The sequence below is a fragment of the Oncorhynchus clarkii genome, chromosome 16 (genome assembly GCF_045791955.1).
Source record: "Oncorhynchus clarkii lewisi isolate Uvic-CL-2024 chromosome 16, UVic_Ocla_1.0, whole genome shotgun sequence".
Lineage (NCBI taxonomy): Eukaryota > Metazoa > Chordata > Actinopteri > Salmoniformes > Salmonidae > Oncorhynchus > Oncorhynchus clarkii.
The window spans coordinates 46,505,095-46,523,681 of NC_092162.1; the positions used below are offsets into that span (position 1 = coordinate 46,505,095).

The following is an 18,587-nucleotide window of genomic DNA, read 5'->3' on the forward strand; positions in this document are numbered from 1 at the left end:
TATGAACAACCTTCTAGTAAATCACCCTTCAGCAGAAGGTTGGTTTCAACTCTCTTCTTCAAACTTCTTATTTCTAATAGGTGTCTATTTGGTGATGAATATGTATTATCTGCAGTTTCCATGTAATCAACAGACTCGAGTATATCAAATGTACAGTAAAAGTAGTTAGACTGCATGCAATTGCATGTCATATTACCATGAACCACAGGGTGTTATGTATATCTATAGTGAGGGGAGAAATGAAATGTTGACAAAAATCCATTAAAGATTACTGGGGAAATCTGAGTGTCTGTAGGTTCTCAAGTGGGTTTTCCTATGTGAGACCACCTGTGCTGATTTGCAACTGTGAGAAGCTGATGATCATGGTTTGTTCATACAGTACCCTACAGTAGCATGCAGTTCCAGTTTGATAGTAGGGCAGTCTTGCTTTAAGAAATGTGATACAGTCTTTACACTCAGCCGGGCTGTAGAGGAACACTCATTACTTAGTGCTCGCTGAAGGGGACAGAGCAAGAGCGTGTGCTCAGAGGCTGCCTCTCAATGGGAGGAGGATGCAGATGGAGAAAGCGAGAGAGAGAGAGAGAAAGCGAGAACGCGAGAGGGGAGATTCTACAGCAGTAAATTAAGGATAGATCCTTATGTGCCTGTAAACGCGAAAAGCCAAATCTATTCTGTGTCAGTGCCAGGGTCTCCTCAAGGGAAGCCAGTGATATTTCAAAGGTGGAAATGGCAAGGCTCTAAATCTGTTGTTTCTGACTGGCTCAGCTGTCAGCTTTCAGTCACTGTGCTCAACGCTGTTGGTTGTCCTCAGACAAAGTGAAGAAAAGGAAGGAAGAGTAGTGTGACGAGTCAAAGGAGTTTGGGAGTCTCAACCTAAATCAAGGACGGAGTTGGATGGGGATTCCACATCAGCTTCAAGATGGATGGATTTAAAACAACGTGTTAGAATACTTAGGTAAGATACTTACTGTTTAAAGAAGAGAGAGAGAGACATGTTTACTGTAAGGAGGGAAGTAGAAATACAAATTCACCTAAGTGAATTCAAATGAATAAATGGAGACAGTTTTATAAAATCAGCATCACTTGTTCATAAAGATGAAAGTGTGTTTGCACATATGTGCTGCATTAAGCAAATTCCTTAGAGGTACGGTGCTCTGTTTCTATCACACACTTTATTTGTAGTAACATTGCTTTGCGTACTCAATATTTACTGTTTGTTTTATGTTGTGGATTTAATTTTCCTCTCTTTTTCCAAGGATCGTTTATACCAAATGTCAATGGCAAATAAGTGCAGGTTACATAGAGCCTGTTCAAATACATAATGCATGAAGGATCAAATGTGCTGACATTTTCTCAACCTTTTATGTTATTTACAGTACTTACATGAACACATTTAATAGAGCATCAAAAATAACTCATAGAAACGTAATATGGCTTGCTGACTTCGCCACCTTTTTTTTTTTACAAAGGTAAGGTTCTCTAGATCACGGAGACTGTAATATCTAAGATGAGCTGCTGGAAGAAATTTCCTCACGGAAGTACCATTCTTGAAACCCAATCCTTTTAGCTAGAAGAAAAAACTCTGCTAAAATTTCACGCAGACACGGTAGGCTGCATTCAGAGAAAAGGCTGTGCAAAATCGTTTGAAACCTAATCTAAAACAAAATCTTAAAAGCTAATTTGCCTTTGACATGCTCCTTGAAAATGATTATTTTGTAATTTGTTGAACAGAAACACTGCTTGCAGACAACCCTTCTAGTTTGTTGATGTGAGGATCTTTTGACAGAGGTAATTATTTTGTTTATAACTGAGAAAAAAAAGGCACTGAAATGGAATCTAATAAAAAATCGTATTACCCGACAAAGGCACCGGACCAAAAGCTATTTCTCTTTCACAAGCGTGACTAAAATTGGATAATTCTGTACTCTGTTCAATAGAATCACAATTTAATGCTATCACCTCTACAACGTTTGTTGATGTCAAGATCTCTTGACAGAGGCAATTGTTTCAAATCTTGAATAATTCTGAAACCAACCCTAACCTTGCAGATCCCTAACCTGGGATCTGCATGTGCCTTATATAATCAGCTTTTGGGAGACATTACATGTCTTTGGATTCCCATTACAGTTCTGTCACTGTCACAGCCTTGTGATATCCAAAAGCCATCCATAGAAAAGAGTTGGCAGCTAACTGCCTGCAAGCCAGGAGAGAAATGTTGTCTTTTTCTATTTCAATTTTTGGTTTAAAGGCAGGCAAGAAGAGAGCAAGAGAGAGAGTCAGGAATTGAAGAGGGAGTCAGCCTGTCAGAGGAAAACTCAGCTGCATGGAAAACGTCCCCAGGGGCCATTCCACAATTGCTGCTGCGCTGTGGCTCAGGGACGAAATAGGGCAGGAATAAAAAAAGATTACAAAGCAGTTGATAATCACGCTCAATGATACACTGCTTGTTATGGCGATTCTGTGGAAGTTCAGCTGGGTCAGTGTACCAGGACATCTTTTTCTGTGTGTGTGTGTGTGTGCTTTCATGCGGTCATAAATGCATTTGTGCTTGTGTGTGTGTGTTCCTGTGTGTGTGACATGATGACCTATGACATTGACTGTGCTCTCCCCCTTCTATAGCAGATGTGTCCTATCATGTCCTGGCTGCTGTGCCTGGTCCTCTGGGTCAGTGGGAGGTCCATCCAGCTGTGCCAGGCCACCTTTTATGAGACCATACAGCTACAGCAGCACCATGTGACACGGCCTGGAAGGACCTCCATTCACGTGATTGGTGAGTTGGCTTCTCAACGACAACACCCTCTTCGACTTCTGCTTTGTTCCTCCTTTCAGCTGTGTGAATGCAAGTCTGACCTTGTGAGTCAAATTTCATGAGGTTTATTGTTTTTATATAGCCTTTGTATGGATATTTGCGCTACTCCACGTGTGTTTGATAAGATATTACAACAACAAAGACGTTACTTCAAACAACAAACCATTTATTTTACCTCGGACATCATAGGACATCATAGGGCTTCATAGGGCATCATAGGGCATCATATGGCATCTTATGACATCATAGGACATCATATGACATCATAGGGCATCATTGGGCATCATAGGGCATCATATGACCTCATAGGACATCATAGGGCAGCATAGTGCATCATAGGGCATCATATGGCATCTTATGACATCATAGGGCATCATAGGGCATCATATGGCATCTTATGACATCATAGGACATCATAGGACATCATAGGGCATCATTGGGCATCATAGGGCATCATAGGACATCATAGGGCAGCATAGGGCATCATAGGGCATCATAGGGCATCATATGGCATCATAGGGCATCATAGGGCATCATATGGCATCTTATGACATCATAGGACATCATAGGACATCATAGGACATCATATGGCATCATTGGGCATCATAGGGGATCATAGGGCATCATAGGGCATCATAGGGCATCATAGGACATCATAGGGCAGCATAGGGCATCATAGGGCATCATTGGGCATCATAGGACATCATAGGACATCATAGGACATCATAGAGCATCATAGGGCATCATAGGGCATCTTATGACATCATAGGGCATCATATGACATCATAGGGCATCATTGGGCATCATAGGACATCATATGACATCATAGGGCATCATAGGACATCATAGGGCATCATAGCACACGCGATAGAACAGCAGAGTATGTACTGCAATGTTTTTGACCACACTGCTGGATGCTTATTTCCTCAAAACAAAATCAATAACAAATGCGCATGGGGCTGCCAGTGGCGCTGTTTCACCTATCACAGATCTCAGCTTTAACTGGAAGGGGATAGGGAGGAGGGCTTGGGCAATATAACTATATTCTACACTGAACAAAAATAGAAACGCAACATGTAACAATTTCAAAGATTTTACTGATTTACAGAAATCATTCAATTGAAATTTGTGAACCAAATTTGAGATAAATGTGTTTTTTGTGCATATAGAACATTTCTTCAATATTTTATTTCAGCTCATGAAACATGGGACCAACACTTCACATGTTGCTTTTATATTTGTGTTCAGTATATGTAGAATGGTGTGTGTTTATATCTTCTTTGTAAATAGTCATGGAGAAAGATTGTAATATTTTTCTTACCGCTCTAGAAAAGGTTATGGTGCGTGTGGTGTCTGTGGGGCCTTAATTTGACAAAGGCCTTCATTTCTAATAAGCTCGGACTAAACACCCATTAGCTAGCTAGCATGCACATTGCACTGTGTTGCGTTTGCCTTTTGTGCACAGATGTTTTGCTGCAAAAGTCCAAGCCCACCTGGCTAGATTGAGTGTTTAGTCATTTTGAGCGACAGTTTGCAGGATCTGACAGAACTATGACCCCCAGTAAACTTCAATGCTGAGGTGTGAGTTTATTTACCAACAAACTATTCTCCTCCTTCTGGTTTGGGTGATTACAATCTCTATGAAATTGGGCTGAATGGGAAGTGGACTACCGGTCATATGATATAAAGAGAGAAGCATTCCCACGCTGTATAGTGAATCTTGTCAAGGCTTTCCACAGAGAACTGTGCCTGTGCTTTTAACTGGGGTGGCAGGTAGCCTAGTGTTAAAGAGCATTGGGGCAGTAACTGAAAGGTTGCTGGTTTGAATCCCCAAGCTGACTAAGTGAAACATATTTTGATGTGCCTTGAGCAAGGCACTTAACCCTAATTGCTCTGGATAAGACCGTCGTCTGCTAAATGACATAAATGTAATTGAGCGTGCAGCTCCTCAGTGGCTGTTAAATGTGTAATGTCATAGTAGTGCTAAAGCATGTTAGCTGCTGCTGGAATTCAACATGCTGTCAATGTCAGGACAATTATTCACACTACAATATAAAATTCCATGTTCATGTCCTGATGCCTAGTGAAGCAGCAATCAAGACTGGTTCCGAAGAAACTGTGCACCATTTCAATTGTTTTATACATCCTCCTACAGCATTCAGTTCAGTGTTCAATTAAAAAATGTATTGGGTCAATGTAATAAAGCAAACATGCTGTAGGATACATGCTCATTAGGTTCTGTTCTTTTCCATGTCAAATATCCACTTTAGTGAGATTTATTTGGAGAAAGCTGTACGCCTGATTGGAGTTACTGCTCTCTCGTGAGTCTTTGTTGTTTAGATGTCTCTGCTCATAAGCTTTCCTGAAAAGATTGATTGTGCCGGCACTGAAAGCAGCTAATTAGTCTAGCTGCTTGAATCATAAAGCAATGACGGAGGAATAACACAACATGGATGTCATATTAGTAGCTCTAGTCCTTGAGAGTAAAAACTACACCGAGAGCCATTTAAAACGACCCAAAAAGCCATTTAAGAGATGGCCTTGTACATAGATAAACAGATACACAGATGAGATGGGACTGGGATAGGACTGTAAATGCTGAGTGTTTCAGTTGCATGTCTGTCCCCCAAAAAGGTCTAAACAATAATGAAGGAGACTATGTTTGCTGAGCTTGAGAGCCCTAGCTACCAAATAATGACCTTATGAAATCTCCTCTGAGACGTCAGTGTTGCTGTTCTATGAGCTTTGTGATGGTACAGACCATAATTACATTCTTCCACTGAAGAATCAATCACTTGGGATGTTGGCACAATACCCTCTAACAAACACACGTTTCAGACAAGCATTTAAGAGAGATTACAAATTCAACCAAACGTGAATCCTTGTTAGTTGATATTGTACAAAGCATACAATCCTTATTTTTCTGGATCAGGGGAAAGTGTAAAAGCCTTGTCAATCCTGAATACCATAGTTTTCCTTATCCTCATTCCAGGATAAACAGGATGCCGGTGTTATGAGAACAGAATGGGATGTCTGGATTGACTGTGACACCAGGGCATTTGTTCTGTGTTATGTGTTGTGTGGCTGTTGGATTGGTAGCAGTATTGGGGTTGACGGGTCATGAATTGGTGGCAGGAAGGCCATTGGCTGTAGACCGTTGGGCCAATCATTGAAGCCAGTGACATGCCATAAGTTCAAAGTGACTGGTGTTACCACAGGTAATTGAGATCACAAGTGGCTGTAGATCAGTTGTTTCCTTGCCAAAGGAAAGTGTTGGGCTGTAGGGGTAAACAGGGCCTCTAATCAGAATAAATGGTAGACATAGTCAAATGGAAGGTTGTGACTCTTTACATGCTGATCACGGAGAAATGCAACTCACATGATGTCCTATATAAACAACACCTAATCCCAAACAATAGACATTCACTTTGAAAGCCTTGAACACAGGTAGGTCTATATGTATAATTGCCTTGAGCCAATTTTGAAATGTGTTGCAAAAACAGCACAAATCATCCCAAGTCTCCCTGTACTTGAGATGATCACACTCGTGATTACTTCTGCTTTGCAAGGATACTGGTTACCCAACAACAGTTCATTGGGTAGTACTTGACAGTCCTCCCGGTAGCATTAAGGGCTCTATTCAATCCACATCGTGGACGTTCAGCTTTACAGTGTGATTGGATTTTAAAGGTAATGTTCCTGCTTCAGTGGAGGCTGAATTCACGGTAAACGCTGCACATGTCAGCTGAATGGGAAATGACCTGTACATTTCTATTGCGGAATCTGTAACACTTCAGCTTTACATATTGAATAGAGCCCGAAGTCTATCCAGGCCCAGGCCCAGCACACTCTAACTCCAGTTGGAAGTAGGATTCCTGAATAGATGATTATGTATGTCCAGTGAATCAGGAGGAGGTAGTGTCCTCCTCTCCACCCTGCAGCTGTACTTATAGGATGTAGCATCAGCCAGAGCTCCAATCTCAGACGTGCCGTGGGCTTTTTTACCTTTGGTGCAGACGTGGCTTGCTGAGCTAAGGGTCACATGAATCACAAGGTGCCGTATTTATCCGGTGCAAGGAGCGTGAACAACAGCGCACAAAAGAGGAACAGATTGTCAGTAGTGGTGCATGGATAAAATCATTGGGGAAGCCAGGCTGGGTAGAAAAGCCATATTACAGCATGTGTTGTGATAATTGCAAAGTTTTTTAAAACTTTTACTTCACTCCATTCCTAAAGAAAATGATTTACTTTTTACTCCATACATTTTCTCACACACACAAAAGTCCTCGTTACATTTTTTAATGCTTAGCAGGACAGGAACATTGTCTAATTCACACATTTATCAAGAGAACATTCCTACTGCCTCTGATCTGGCGGACTCACTAAACACAATCTTCATTAGTAAATTATGTCTGAGTGTTGGAGCATGCCCCAAGCTATCTGTAAATAAGTACAAAAAACAAGAAAATTGTGCCATCTGGTTTGCTTTATGTAAGGAATTTGAAATAAATGTTTACCTTTGATACTTGAGTATATTTTAAACCAAATACTTTTAGACTTTTACTCAAGTAATATTTTACTGGGTGACTATCACTTTTACTTGAGTCATTTTCTATTACGGTATCTTTACTTTTACTCAAGTTGGGATATTTTTCCACCATTGAACTAAGAGGTCTAGCCCGAACCATGAAAAACAGCCCCAGACAGATTATTCCTCCTCCATTAAACTTTACAGTTGTCACTATGCATTGGGCCAGGTAGCCCCAATCCAGATTCGTCCGTCGGACTAACAGATGGTGAAGCGTGATTCATCACTCCAGAGAACTAATTTCCACTCCTCCAGAGTCCAATGGCTGCGAGCTTTACACCACTCCAGCCAACGCTTGGCATTGTGCATGGTGATCTTAGGCTTGTGTGCGACTGCTCAGCCATGGAAACCCATTTCATGAAGCTCTCAACAACGTTTCTTCCAGAGGCGGTTTGGAACTCGGTAGTGAGTATTGCAACCGAGGACAGATTATTTTTACGTGCTACACGCTTCGGCACTTCGCGGCTGAGCCGTTGTTGCTCCTAGACGTTTCCACTTCACAATAACAGCACTTACAGTTGACCGGGGCAGCTCTAGCAGGGCAGAAATTGGATGAACTGACTTGTTGGAAAGGTGGCATCCTATGACGGTGCCACGTTGAATGTTACTTAGCTCTTCAGAAAGGCCATTCTACTGACAATGTTTTTCTATGAAGATTGCATGGCTGTGTGCTCAATTTTATACACCTGTCAGCAACAGTTGTAGCTGAAATAGCTGTAACCACTAATTTGAAGGGGTGTTCACATACTTTTGTATATATAGTGTATATAGACCTACAGTGGGGCAAAAAAGTATTTAGTCAGCCACCAATTGTGCAAGTTCTCCCACTTAAAAAGATGAGAAAGGCCTGTAATTTTCATCACAGGTACACTTCAACTATGACAGACAAAATGAGAGAAAAAAAATCCAGAAAATCACATTGTAGGATTTTTAATGAATTAATTTGCAAATTATGGTGGAAAATAAGTATTTGGTCACCTACAAACAAGCAAGATTTCTGGCTCTCACAGACCTGTAACTTCTTCTTTAAGAGGCTCCTCTGTCCTCCACTCGTTACCTGTATTAATGGCACCTGTTTGAACTTGTTATCAGTATAAAAGACACCTGTCCACAACCTCAAACAGTCACACTCCAAACTCCACTATGGCCAAGACAAAAGAGCTGTCAAAGGACACCAGAAACAAAATTGTAGACCTGCACCAGGCTGGGAAGACTGAATCTGCAATAGGTAAACAGCTTGATTTGAAGAAATCAACTGTGGGAGCAATTATTAGGAAATGGAAGACATACAAGACCACTGATAATCTCCCTCGATCTGGGGCTCCACGCAATATCTCACCCCGTGGGGTCAAAATGATCACAAGAACGGTGAGCAAAAATCCCAGAACCACACGGGGGGACCTAGTGAATGACCTGCAGAGAGCTGGGACCAAAGTAACAAAGCCTACCATCAGTAACACACTACGACGCCAGGGACTCAAATCCTGCAGTGCCAGACGTGTCCCCCTGCTTAAGCCAGTACATGTCCAGGCCCGTCTGAAGTTTGCTAGAGAGCATTTGGATGATCCAGAAGAAGATTGGGAGAATGTCATATGGTCAGATGAAACCAAAATATAACTTTTTGGTAAAAACTCAACTCATCATGTTTGGAGGACAAAGAATGTTGAGTTGCATCCAAAGATCACCATACCTACTGTGAAGCATGGGGGTGGAAACATCATGCTTTGGGGCTGTTTTTCTGCAAAGGGACCAGGACGACTGATCCGTGTAAAGGAAAGAATGAATGGGGCCATGTATTGTGAGATTTTGAGTGAAAACCTCCTTCCATCAGCAAGGGCATTGAAGATGAAACGTGACTGGGTCTTTCACCATTACAAGATCCCAAACACACCGCCCGGGCAACGAAGGAGTGGCTTCGTAAGAAGCATTTCAAGGTCCTGGAGTGGCCTAGCCAGTCTCCAGATCTCAACCCCATAGAACATCTTTGGAGGAAGTTGAAAGTCCGTGTTGCCCAGCAACAGCCCCAAAACATCACTGCTCTAGAGGAGATCTGCATGGAGGAATGGGCCAAAATACCAGCAACAGTGTGTGAAAACCTTGTGAAGACTTACAGAAAACGTTTGACCTCTGTCATTGCCAACAAAGGGTATATAACAAATATTGAGATAAACTTTTGTTATTGACCAAATACTTATTTTCCACCATAATTTGCAAATAAATTCATTAAAAATCCTACAATGTGATTTTCTGGATTTTTTTTTCTCATTTTGTCTGTCATAGGCCTCTCTCATCTTTTTAAGTGGGAGAACTTGCACAATTGGTGGCTGACTAAATACTTTTTTGCCCCACTGTATCAGCTGATGTAAGAAGGGCTATATAAATGAATTTGATTTAATTTGATTAGTACTGAAAAGTAAACACTCTTGCCACTGTTGCTAAGTTTTATTTAGTTTTTCAATCACACTTTATCTCTACAAACTCATAGTTAACTCATGCATAAGCTTTTGTCCCATGTTTTGAACTTTCTTTACAAACTGAACCATATGCTCAAAACAAACATATGCAATTACTCTATAGTGATATGGTTATATATAAATTATAAATATATATACAGTATATAAGTGTATGAAAAGGGTGTGCCCCCAGGTACAAAGTTATATTTATTTTAAATGCAAAATGCTGTCTGTCAGACAGTCCATTTTCCCATGTGGTGTGTGTGCACTTAACAGTGATCTATATCCAGTAGAGGGAAACACATGCCATCTTAAATTAATCTGGAGTGATTGTATTGTAATTATGTACATTCTTCAAAGAGGAGGAAAGATTGGTGCTTTAGATAGGAAGAATCCTGTTGAGTGGTTGGCCTAAAGCTTAGTTCCATGTGGAGGTGTCAAGAGAGACAACAGAGAGGAGGTGGAAGGAGACAGAAGCCTGAGGTGGTCTCATCAACTCGCTCTCACCTACACTTTGGCTGGCAGGGCTTGAACTCAGACAGTGTTGAACTCTACTTGGCTGAATGGTTCTTTCCTAAAAGCCCTGAAGATACAACATCAACATCATGTTTGTGTACGAAGACTCCCAGTATCATTTTAATTCTCTGTGCAAATAAATGCTTTAACTGACAGACACAAAAACGTTACATATATATATTTTTTTGCGATAAAGAAATCAGAACTGAATCCACACACGTCAAAGTATAATATTTAGGTTAGAGGCCGAGGTTATAGGTAGGTTACACTATTTTAACGTTGCTTGCAAGCTACATGTTTTTCATTGTGTATCGCTCTGTAAAACAGAGTGAGAGAGAAAGAGAAGGAGCACAGATATTTCCCCCATGCTGTGTAATAAAGAACAGCCAGTGTACTAGTACAGTACTACTCATTTGCCAAAGACAGGAGAGGAAAGGAGTGGAATGTAATAGCTGAACAGAGACGGAAACCAGGGTACAGTGCTAAGTCCTCGCCAGAAACAAACATGGAAAATGGATTTTCAGCTGTCGCAAACATTGTTTGAATCCATCTCTGCTGAGTTCTAGAGAGTGACAGTTTAATAGCCTTATATAATGCATCCTCCTGGCGCGTTATTTAACTTACATTTCCCTCATCCTGCCCTCAGACCTCTCCTCCGAGAAGGCTTGGGTTAAAATACTATTTGAAATCTTTCATATACTTTGAGCATTTGCTTTGGTCTGCCTGGAGTGCCAGGTGGGAGGGGTTTGCACTTTTGAGACGTTTGTATTAATTCCATTGCAACAGGCAAGCGTAATCAAGCACAGATACAATATTTGAAATGATTTCAAATAGTATTTGAACCCAGGTCTTCCTCAGAGCCAGGAAGCCATGCTCTCACCAGTCTCATCCCAGCCTCCCTGCAGTGTTTATGGGAAGTGGCATGCAGCCTGAGCTCCAGGCCCTGCTACATCTGGAGCCTGCCAAGGCCACTTTGGCACAATATTCTCCATACATGCCACAGTGTGACCCCAGAGGACCAACACTCCATACAGCTCCATTATGCTATGTAGGGAACCTTTCTAGACTAATGTCCAGTCTATAAACTATTCTCATAGCGTTTGCCACATGCCACATCAGACTTTGGGGTCTCCTTCAGGGGAGGATAAAAAAAACTAGTGATGTGCCAATTTTGGATTTTGGATTTGGGCCACATATTCTCAGTTATTTTGTGTCTTTGGTTCAACTAGGTGAAAAATAATCATGTATGGATACAGGACACTTTGGACATGCAATACCCTTGTTATGTTCAGTATAGGAGCGATATTGGATTTTACAATTCGATTTCCTCACAATTTTCTCTCTTGGAAACCATGAATAATTCAATACACAAGACACATGTGGGCTTAGTGCTTGTAGATAGTTGTTTATACAACATGTTAATTGAAAATGTACATGCAGCAGCATTGCGCAAAGGGCTATGGTTTGAGGTCAATGTGTGTGTGCAAAATGAATTTTGGTGGCCTACAGCTTAATTAATTACCCAGCACTCTTTCTGCTCTGCCTCTGCCAGCTGTTAGCAGCTTCAGACTCTCTGTATGAGGATCTCCGTGCATTAATAACCATGCTACTTCACTCCCACTAGGCTCAGTGGCCGCTGGCGTAGGGGGATCTCCAAGAACGCACACATGCACGCACACACACACACAAACAAAGTGTAGAGTGGAGGGGAATTGTTTTGTTTTGCATGTTGGAGTCACACGAAAACAGCAATCCATCAACACAGTGTCAAACAGCCTCCACATTCAATGCGATCATCCTCTATTCACGTTTCGCCATTCTCCACAACAACAGCATGAGGATGAAGGAGGCTAGAAGAATACTATTTATCCTAATCCTAATGAGATCTGATTTTGAAATAGAGTAAAGTGATAATCCTTTCAGTGAACATATCATGCCTATGTCAGTGGTTCCCAACCTTTTCAGATCCGGGGACCACCAAATCACTGTCAAAAGATCTTGAAGACCACCAAATCACTGTCAAAAGATCTTGAGGACCACCATTCGCGATGCCACTGCATTTTTTTGAAAGAAAATATATTGGTGGTCACATTTAGTTAATTTTTACAGCGTTTCTCAATACAATCTCAAAGCGCTTTAAGCGAGCCAAATACAATTTTAGTTAAAAATTTAAAAAGACATGCAACAAATAGTTCAATAGATGGATGATCATGCCATAGTGTTTGCATAGTCAACTTCCACACAGCTCTGACACACACACACACACACACACACACACACACACACACACACACACACACACACACACACACACTTACCACATCTAGAACAAATTCAAGAAAACTTACAATAGTATACTGTATAGAGCCATGATTGCATGGAACTCTCTTCCATCTCATATTGCTAAAATGAACAGCAAACCTGGTTTCAATAAACAGATAAGGCAATAGCTCACAATACAATGGCTCTCTCCTATTTGACCTAGATATTTAGTGTGTACGTACTGAAATGTAGGCTGTGTGACATTTTAAATATGAGTAGCTCTGTCCTTGAGCTGTTCTTGTCTATTAATGTTCTGTATTATATCATGTTTCATGTTTTATGTGGAACCCAGGAAGAGTAGATGGTGCTAATGGGGATCCTAATAAAAAAACAAAATACCATTCATGGCTTGAACAGTCAGCACCAGGTAGAAGGCCAGAGTAGAGCAGTGAAGGTAACAAATTAAAGGCCTATTATTATTTGAAACAATTTGAATTGTGAAAAGTAAAAAATGGTAAAATTGCTTAATACCATTCATACTCCCAACTGTTATTATCCACCTGCGGTACGTCCGCAGACCACCATTAGCCACAACATCCACATCCACCATTTTCTTAGAATATATGATAAGCTACAAAGCAGTATTAATGGTAATACCTTTCATACCACCCTACCAGTTGATGGGATTTTGATGTCTGACATTTCTTTCTGAGTAACATTAATTTATCATGATGCCAGCGTCAACTCTAATCAGTATTAAACTATTAGTGTTGTGAGTCTGCTGTACATCTCAGTGAGACAAGATCAGGACCCTTAGGTATCATCAAGGAAGACTCCCCCCCTGGATCTGATGCTGTGTCTGGGCTGAACTGTAACCACCAGAAAATAACTCAATCATTACAGTCATTTCATTTCAGCTGTTTTTTTCTTGTCCTAATCTCTTGCAAATAAATGTGTTTGTGACCATTTAGCCTTAACCCTAATCCTAGCTTTCAGTCCACATCTTGGTTCAAACCTAACCCTATTCTCAACTATATCCCTAGCCATAACCCTAACCCTAACCCCGGTTTATCATGTCCACACCCCGGTTCATCATGTCCACACCTCGTTTCATCATGTCCACACCTCGGTTCATCATGTCCACACCCCGGTTCATCATGTCCACACCCCGGATCATCATGTCCACACCCCGGGTTCATCATGTCCACACCCCTGGGTTCATCATGTCCACACCCCGGTTCATCATGTCCACACCCCGGTTCATCATGTCCACACCCCGGTTCATCATGTCCACACCCCGGTTCATCATGTCCACACCTCGGTTCATCATGTCCACACCTCGGTTCATCATGTCCACACCCCGGTTCATCATGTCCACACCCCGGTTCATCATGTCCACACCCCGGGTTCATCATGTCCACACCCCGGGTTCATCATGTCCACACCCCGGTTCATCATGTCCACACCCCGGTTCATCATGTCCACACACCGGTTCATCATGTCCACACCCCGGTTCATCATGTCCACACCTCGGTTCATCATGTCCACACCCCAGTTCATCATGTCCACACCCCGGTTCATCATGTCCACACCCCGGTTCATCATGTCCACACCCCGGTTCATCATGTCCACACCTCGGTTTATCATGTCCACACCCCAGTTCATCATGTCCACACCCCGGTTCATCATGTCCACACCCCGGGTTCATCATGTCCACACCCCGGTTCATCATGTCCACACTCTGGTTCAACTCTGACCCTTGTCAATAAAGGAAACTCTATGTCCAGTACACCGACATTATATCTGCAGGATAAGTCTTTTCCCTCCATTCTTAGTTATTTCAAATGCTCGACAGGGATATGCAATTCATTATCATGACTTAAACCTCATTAACTAGAAAAATAGCATCTTGAATTCCTAATTAGGTCCAAGGATGAGGCTTGGTATGATAAATAAGGAAGGTAATTAATACTGTGAGTATCAGGCTCTATTGCAGATTTCAGCTTCTTATGCCTCTTATACCTCCTTGGTGTGCCACAAATCACTTTACATATTTCAACCACCCATCCAATTACAGCAGGTTCAGAGCTGATGTTAAGCATGCCGATGCCGTAGTAGAGGGGTGATAGATAGAAATGACTGCTCTGTTGCAATAACGAGAACCCTATCATAGGATGAGGGATGGAGTTAGGCTAGAGAGCATCAATTGGAGCAGCATCCTATTGTCTCACATTGGTACACTTGTGATAAGAAAGTACCTAATGGTACTTCATTGTATAGAAATGATGATTGGTATACTGCCCCTTCATTAATATGAACCAAACAGTCCACTGGTGGAAACAGGACTGGAGAGTAGGCTAGAAGTTAGATAAAACATGAAACGGTAGGCTGTACACGGCACCAACACCCACGTGGTCTAATTCCTAACGCACAATTAAGATAACTGAAAATGCTTGTTACCTAAGACATCTCTGCACAACACCAGCATATTGAATTAATCATTCACCATTTCCTTCATCTCCTTTTACCAGCACTGTCACCCTGCGAAACTTACGTAATCATTACTACCCAACCCAGGAGAGTACATGTCTTATTGTATGACAGGTTATTTAAGCATTCTATTATACAGTGCATTATCACACAGAGCACATGTTGCAGCAGAGTGCAGTAGCAGGGCAGCCAGACACATTAGTACCCAGCACCAGACCGCAGTGTCCGTCCATCCAGCCCTAAGAGGAAACGACGTCGCTACAGATCCAAGCTAAGCAGCTGTCCACTGAAGACTCTTTGAATAGCGCTCGCCAATCACTTACCTCCTTTCTTTCTTAACTTTCATTCTTTCTTTTTTTCATTCTTTCTTTCTCCATACAGACTCAAAGTCTGTCATCAGGGAAGGCTATCTATAGATATTAAATACCTGGAAACGTAGCAGGCAGAGAGAGCCAGGGCCAGATACATAGACAGGCAGACAAAGCTTTGACATTTAACAATGGAGTAAGGAAACTAGGGGCTCATGTTCCATGTTTCTTGTCCTACTTTACCAATGTCACCATTCACCAGATAATGCAAGTCCAAAGTGGCATGTATGTCTTTCATTGAATGTTTGCTACTGTAGTTTGTTGTCACGACCGACAGCACACAAATACAGTATATCCACAGCAAACATAATCACCATGGGCAGTTTTTCACATAAGGGAAGACTGGGAATACGATTTCATACCCTTGATCAATACCAGTTTTACAACAGCCTCTGCCACCCTGTATGACAGCTGTGGAGACAGGCTTTGAGGCTCAGATGCAAATGGGAGGAAAAAAACATTCCCTTTCTCTCTCTGGTCCCTCACTCTCTGGTCCCTCTCTTCCATGCTGTTTTCATGCATCTCAAAACAGCAGCAGCAGCTCCCTCCTCTCAGTTTGCATTTCAATAAAGTATTGCCCATTCTAGGTGGCCTGTTGCATAGGACATATCTTTCACCCTCCTGTGTTAAAGTGACAGTGCTGCCAGCCATTTATTTCATACATTTCCTTGCTTATATTTGTCATGGGCCCTACTTTTTCAGAGTAGCAATTTATATTTTTCTTCAGCCATGTGTAAATTGTGCATGCTGTGAAAAAGGACTTTGCTAAATCCAATCCAGAGGGGGAGAGGGGAGGATCATTCTTTCTGCTCTGGGAGGGTAGGTAAACAGGGGTACGCACGCATGCACGCATGCACACACGCACACACTTACTGGGACTTCTCAGTGCTTTTCAAAGCCATGTTATTTGCTCTAAGGAAACATTGATCTAACATTGAGCTGTTCATAACATTCAGTTACTCAGGTTTTTTTTTTGTGCCATGACTCACACGATTCATCTAGATTTCATTTTGTCTGTTGAATTTCAAAAGACAAAGTTATAATTGGCAAACATATCATGTTATCTTACGCTGTTCTTTTTCTGCAGAAACAAATTTCTCACGAGCGGCATATTTATCATAGAATTTATCATGCAATATTGTCTCCATGTCTCTCTGTTTTCCCCAAGCATTTGAGACCAGAATAACAACAGCACTGTAGGGACTTTACTGGAGGGAGAAACATAGTCCTTAAATTTGACACCATGCAGGCTTGTGTTTTGTGGCTCTTGCTGTCTTCCATCTGCATTAATTTGACATTCTCTAATCTGGTTGTCTCATTACCTCAGTAACAGGGCTGTGGTAGCCTGCTGGCATGGACCTCTACAGAGAATGAACCATAAGAGCTGCCTATTACGGGTCACCTTGAGCAAATCTTCTATTTAATGGTGACAGGCATGCTGCTTCCTTCCAAGCATGGGCTGTGGTTTTCCAGGACTCTTGGAGATCTGTCCTGCTGTTTCATTTAAGTTAGTTGTTATTTTTATAACATTTGAGCACACAAAAGAGGGACCTAGGTTGCAAATGTAATATTTGCTACAATTTAAGTGTAATATTTACTGAGAGCAGTTACTTTACTTTGTTATGACATCATCAATACCAATCATTCTTATTTCCTCCTCAAATTATGTAATAAAGGCAATAATTACATGATGTAACTTTTAAAAACATATCTGAAGGCAGCCAAACATGGCATTGTTCTGAAGGAGTTGTCCTAGATTAGCAGATCACACACCAATGTCTATGCCTGAATGTGTGTGTGTGCGTAGATGCGTGAGAGCGTGGGAGAGAGCCATGTCACCTGAGCGCGTCCATGCGCGCATGCGTCTGTGTGTTGGTGTGTGTATGCTCATGCATGTGTGTCTCATGCATCTGTGTTTTTTTTTAAATCGATTTGAAAGTATAAGAGGGTATATCGAGGAACAAATGCTGTTGTCACGACTACGACGGTGCCAGTGCAATGAGTGGAGATGACTCAGGTGTTCAAAAGTTTGTATCAGACCGAGAGCCTACTGCTTTTAATGTAGTTCTGTAGGAGTTTTAGTTTAGAGGACGATATCTCTGTAGAAACAGCAGTTGCAGTGATGGTAAAAACAGCTTGATTGCCATAGCAACATCAGGGAAACTGGGCAGTAGGGAGTAGTGCTTCAAATACAGCAGTTCTGCAACAACTTTAATTGAGCCTCTCCTTCTCCTTAGTTGCAGGCCTCAACACGTTTAATACGGAAAGAGATGAACTGTATAGAAAGCTCTGGGTACAGGTCGTCTGGATACTGGACAGCCAATAAATTGTCAGATGCAAACAGATGATCATCTTTAGCGGACAACAGTTCTTGAGGGTTTGAACAAAAAAAATTGGTTTGCTGGTGAACCGGTATTTGAGTTGTGTGGTTGCAATATAAGCAGTCCCTTATCTCTGGTATATCTTGGCATTCATCATTCAAGACTAAGTTTAAATTGTGTGCAGTGCAATGGACACAATGCACAATGTCTCAGGAAAGACTATCAGTGTTGGCAATACTCAGTATAGAAAACAGTCGGGCCTGGACTCACATACCATGGTAAAACAAAACACACAAAAGGACTTCAGAAGCCTTGGGGAGTCCCTCAAGTTAGATTTTATTTGATTTTATTTACCTTGAATATTGCAGCCCATTTGTTTAGGCCATTAGCCTGACAAAACCCGCTGAGTTCAACAATAAATAGTTGCTGAATTTATCCTCAAGCCAAAGTGTATTTGATGTGTAATTTTCATTTTAAAAAGTTAATAAATAGCAGATAAATACGTTTCTTCAGAAAGTATTCCCAAGCCTTGACTTTCTCCACACTGTGTTGTTGTAACGGTTTTCCGTATGAGAAGGAGAGTCGGACCAAAATGCAGCATGTCGATTGCGATCCATGTTTTATTAATAATACGAAACACGAATCTCCAATACAATACTACAAAATAAAGAACATAATGAACGTAACGAAAACCTAAACAGCCTATCTGGTGAAAACACATAGACAGGAACAATCACCCACAAACACACAGTGAAACCCAGGCTACCTAAATATGGTTCC

General features: G+C 41.5%; 1 protein-coding gene across 1 annotated transcript in view; it reads left to right on the plus strand.

The window, feature by feature from the left end:
- The first annotated feature begins 561 nt into the window (after positions 1-561).
- LOC139367662 (chemokine-like protein TAFA-1) overlaps positions 562-18,587 on the plus strand; it is a 30,440-nt gene continuing 12,414 nt past the window's right edge. Inside the window, exons 1-2 of the mRNA XM_071105937.1 lie at positions 562-955; positions 2,620-2,770. Of these exons, the coding sequence (XP_070962038.1) occupies positions 2,623-2,770 (148 nt within the window). The 5' untranslated portion in view covers positions 562-955; positions 2,620-2,622. The remainder of the gene's footprint in view (positions 956-2,619; positions 2,771-18,587) is intronic.